Below are 5,045 nucleotides of genomic sequence, written 5' to 3'. Positions count from 1 at the left end.
TGGAATGAGAACATAGCTATAGGTCCTTGCTATGCCATGGAAATTTCTCACGTTAATAATGGAGGGACAAAAACAATTAACTACATACATGCCATATCTAACTTTGCTCAATTCTGACGCAAGTCAAGGCGTGTTTCACTGTGTAATTTCCCATGTCATGTCCTTTTTCATTGTTTTTTATGTTCTAATTGTATCATATCCTTTCAAGGATTTGCGTCAAACCCAATCTTGCGCATCAAATAGGACCAAAGGGTTTAAAGGATGATGGCGATATTTCAAATTATTTTAATCTAACTTGCAGAAAAAGATTATGGCTGAGATTATCAGAGATTAGACCCACCGCGGCAGCCAATGATGTGGAGGTATGATTTTCCTACACCGTGGCTTGTGAACAAAGATTTGAAGAATAATTTTGTTTATGACGAAATTCAGGTCATTATACTTTATGTTGAAAACTTCTGACTCAAAAGTTACTTGCTCACACCAGTAATTTGTTGTTGCACAAAAAGTCTAAATGATATTTTATCAAACTTTAACTAAAGGAACCATATTATTAGGAATCAATAATCTTAAGCAGCAACAATTAGATGGGAGAAATAGAAAGCAGAGAAAAGTAAGAGAGAAGGAAGATGAGAGAATTATAACTGGTGCTAGAAAATGAATGAATATATACAAATGATGTGCTTGAAACTAATTGTTTCAAGGTTACACAAGTAGGGTTGGGGTTCTCTTTGCTTTGATCACTCAACCAGGTGATTGGATTCCACAGTGGAAAAACATAAAGGAGAAGAAGGGGTGGAGAATTTACAAGCCACTTTCTCTAGCGTGTGATATGATGGTGTTCCTACTTCACTAAACTAAAGTCGTGTCACACTTCCTAGTAAGCCCTTTGCATCTTTCACCTCTTTCACTGTACAAGAAAAGATGGGCATGTGTGATGGCTTTCTCAAGAATAAGACTTAACCAAGCCAAAGTTCACAAAAGATCTGGACTTGAAAAGACCACTAAACAGGGATCTGGAGGGAGAATCCTGAGGAACAGATTTCATCTCTGAAGGGCTACCCTTTACTTTAAGGATTGTGTTGCCTATTGTTTGCCTAATGGATTCTATGGTCTTCAAATCAACAGGGAAACCAGATGCCCCGCGAACATAGAAAGTGTTAACAGCTTTGCCTCCTTTTGTGGACACTTCTGCCCTTGTAACTGTGAGGCTATTCTCTCTGAAGATACGCGTGACATCAGATAGAAGTCCAACTCTGTCGGTGGTGCAGAGTTCTAGCTTCAAACCCTGAATCAAGGAACAAAAATAACAAATTAATAGTCATATAAAAATAATAGGGGACCAACTAAACAGAAGGTAGATGGAGAAACAAACCAAAAATACCTAACTGGAAATTATCTAGAGTATATAATAAGAACAGATTATTTTGCGGTCCAGATGATTTCTTGACAATAATACACAAATATGAAAGGGTACCGTTTGTTTCCTGAAATTTTACTTAGGTTCTTGTAGAGCCAAGAATAATGTGACAAATACTCAAATTAGCACACTTATTTCAACCCCCAAAGGAAAAAGAAATCTAGTTGAACAAGTCTATTTCACCCCCAATAAGAAAATCAATTTGGCAGTGGGACATAATAACAACTGTAGTCAAAGTCCACCAACTGCATTTCAACTAACCTTGGACCACTACTAATCACATGATATAAAAAATACACAAGGGTCACAGTTCAGCTTGAAGTTTGGAAGAAGATAAAGAATAAATCACTGCACAGAAAAAACAAGTCCTCACAGGCTAGCACAACAATGAAAAGCATGGCTGTATAAATTACATATGGAAGTGTAAATCAAGAAAGCTCAAATTCAGTAACATGAAGCCACTCACGTCGGAAACTCTTCTCTCAATTGCAGCTGCAAGACATTGTATCACTCTTTGTCTTTCTGCATCTGATTTCACAGGGGACCCGTCAATATGCTTGATGTAATATTCCTGAACAAGCAACCATAAAATATTTAGCCAATGTTCTTAAAAGACCAACATCTAGCACCAAGCAACAAATGGAATCTCACGTCGTATCCATGTGTGTACGTTCAGAACAAAGTGGTAAATCTGATATACCTGATATGCTTCCGGCCCCTCAGCATCGATATTTGCATGAAAAACCACATACTCCATGTCTGTCAAAGTACAAACTGTGTCGAAGAGAAGCTTTGGCCTGTCCTTACACTGAATAGTTACTACTGAATAATCATTGTCAGACCAATTCACAACATTCACATTTGGCCTTTGCTTCTCATCAAAGCCATCATCATTATCTCGTTCATAATCCCTATCAGCAAACATCATTTGGTGAAGCCTTCTCTCAGTGTGTGTGACTTCGTCTGTGACAACAGTTTTAGCTCCCCTCTTCTTGTTGCCACCACCAAGCACATTGCATAGAAGTTCCTTGATCATAGAGAGCCTCTTAGGGTCAGTGATAGCAGATCCGGTTTCTTCATCTGTAACGTGCATTACTGCGGCTGCACGGGTATTGTGAGTCCACACCTCTGCATTCACTATATTGCACTTGAGGTTGGTCAAAACAGCACTGACTTCTGAAAGCAATCCTGGCCTATCACTTCCCATAAGCTCAATTGCTGTGTGGTCCATTGTTTGCTCAACCCCAACAGATCTAATGGGAGAAGTAACACAAGATTCGGGACCGAGAGACTAAAAACACAAATGCCACCAAACACATGGTCAGTGATTGTTACATAAAGGCAGAGAAGATAAAGTTCACCAAATGAGACACCCACCTTTCTAATGTAATCCAAAATGGCCTCATCAGTAACCTTGTTTCCATCTTGTCCAGTAACATTAAAAACTGGTACAATAGAATAAATTACTCGATTTTTCAACCCCCATCCAGAACTTATGATTAACAATGTATTTGTAATAGAAATGAATTAATATCAAAGAAAATTATTACCATCCATGAACCATCCACCATCAGAAGATATGTAAGCCTTGGTTATGATGAGGTTTAGATCAGTGAGGATCTGTACAACTTCAAGAAGTATTCCATGCTTGTTTGCACTGTCAACCTGCAAAATTAAATTCACTTTCAACAACCCTTTAAATGAAGTGTTATCAAACCAGGTAAAAGTTTTTCAATCATAGGAGCATGAATTGCAGTCCAGAAAGGGAAGAAGAACTAGAAAACATTTAAAAAGAAGAAATAGGAATAGGCATCATACCCGTATAACAGTGGCATTCTTGCAGGATTCATTATCGATTACAACCCTGACAAGACAAGACAACGTGTGGACAAATATGTGAGGACGGAATCATTTAAATTCTCTATTCTTTTCCCTTTGTTTTTTCAAAGTCGAAGACTTATTTTCTTTCATCAAATGGGAAGTGAAAATTGGTACCTGGGAGGGTTCATTCTCCGGAAGAGTTTCTCGTATTCATCATCCATGTAGTGAGAGAAGCTCATGTTGACCTCAGACATAAAAGCTATGAGAGAGAAAACAAACCAATCAGAGGACGAAACATGGCAATAACAGAACCCCCATAGCCAATGAGAATCAAAAGCAAGACTAATAAATATATACAGAGAGAGAGAGAGAGAAGACAATGATGGAAAAAACCTCTTTGCAAAATACTAAAACACAGCACAGTGTGAGAGAGAGAAAGGATATAAGAGCTGGGGACAAGAGGCTGAGGTGGGTAAAAGAGAGTGGCCAGTGGTAAAGAGATGAATAAACACAAAAGAATAACCGAGCAATGAAGAAAACCAGAACCCAAAAAAGTCGTTTGGTACGAATAAGCCTCGTGCTGTATGATTAGCTGTTAATATGCTAAAAGAAGGAATCACAAAACAGAACCCATTTGGCCAATGAAACCATGTGAACAATAATCCACCACACACACCTCATAGTCAGAGAGAGAGAAAGCTCGTAGATTATGAAAACAAAAAAGAAGAAGAAGAAGAAGAAGCAAATACTCGCCCCAAATCAATAGAGTTCAACTAATTGGTTATTTAGAACGAAAGCCTTAAAATTTCACAACAAAACAGAAAACACAGAATTGTACATAACACATCTCTTGCCACCGAATTGCAGACACAATTCCTCTCCCCAAAACAAACATAGAGATTCACAAAACCCAGAAAGCAAAAAAAAGGGAGGGAAACAAAAACAAAAAAGAACAAAACTTCAGAATGCCTAAAACAAAGAAACAAGATTCCAAGAACAAAGCACGAGAAACCCTTAACAAATCAAAAGGAGAAAAAGAAAAAAAAAGGAAACACTACGAACACGACCTACCCATTGCAGTTTCTGAGGATTCGTGATCTGCCACACAACACCACACCAAAATTTCGTAGATTCTCTCTCTTGCAAACAAAGTGGCTCTGCGGATGTGTTGTTGGTACGAAGCAACAAACAGTACATATATATAATAATAATACGCAAAAATATGAGCGTGTTTATATGAATATAATAATATGAACACCCTACAGGGATCTCACACACGCACCTTCAATCTTCTCTCTATAACTTTGGAAAGAAAAAGTAATTTAAGTAATTATAAATTGTCATAACAGTAAAACAATAGTATTTTTTCCAATATAAAAAATATTAACCAGAAAAATGAAAAAAAAAAAAGACCCCTCTAATAAAATCAGAACCTCCCCGACACGATGCTCCAAAACCTGCAAATCCGAAAAGTACCCAAAAAAATCGCAAACTCTTTTTTTTTTTTTTTTTTTCTTTCTTTCTCTCTGTCTGTCACCTTCTCTCTCTTTCTCTTACCCGTTTCTGTTACTATTGAAAAACAGTATTATGTGTCGCTATTTTTGATTTTATATTATTTGGCCAAAAAGGTGGAAGGGAAGAAAAAGAGCCCCGGTGCATGTTAGCAAGCGGGTTTTTTTAAGGGGGTCCTGCTAGAGTGCACGTAAGGTTGAATAAACATGTGTGAGTGTGACGCGAATGAATGAATGAATAAATAGTGGATTTAGTTTGTGTAACTGTTTGATTGAGTTGAGTTCTAATTTCT

The 5,045-nt window shown here is 37.5% G+C and overlaps 1 protein-coding gene across 1 annotated transcript; it reads right to left on the bottom strand.

Moving 5' to 3' along the window:
* Positions 1 to 630: 630 nt before the first annotated feature.
* On the bottom strand, positions 631 to 4,749 carry LOC114173924 (ACT domain-containing protein ACR4). The gene is made up of 8 exons (XM_028058603.1): positions 4,313 to 4,749; positions 3,416 to 3,500; positions 3,239 to 3,284; positions 2,971 to 3,085; positions 2,798 to 2,865; positions 2,121 to 2,711; positions 1,887 to 1,991; positions 631 to 1,288 (listed from the first exon to the last, which is right to left on the bottom strand). The coding sequence occupies exons 1-8, from the start codon at positions 4,314 to 4,316 to the stop codon at positions 947 to 949; spliced, it is 1,356 nt and encodes a 451-aa protein (XP_027914404.1). The 5' UTR covers positions 4,317 to 4,749; the 3' UTR covers positions 631 to 946.
* Between the last annotated feature and the right edge of the window lie 296 nt (positions 4,750 to 5,045).

Source organism: Vigna unguiculata, chromosome 2 (assembly GCF_004118075.2).
Source record: "Vigna unguiculata cultivar IT97K-499-35 chromosome 2, ASM411807v1, whole genome shotgun sequence".
Classification (NCBI taxonomy): Eukaryota; Viridiplantae; Streptophyta; class Magnoliopsida; order Fabales; family Fabaceae; genus Vigna; species Vigna unguiculata.
This window is presented reverse-complemented; position numbering and strand designations above follow the sequence as displayed.

Coding starts and splice junctions, on each gene's coding strand:
- LOC114173924 (XM_028058603.1), bottom strand. Junction 2,866..2,970: donor TGGTGGATGGTTCATGGATG/GTAATAATTTTC, acceptor CTATTGTACCAG/TTTTTAATGTTACTGGACAA. Junction 1,992..2,120: donor AGGGGCCGGAAGCATATCAG/GTATATCAGATT, acceptor TTGCTTGTTCAG/GAATATTACATCAAGCATAT.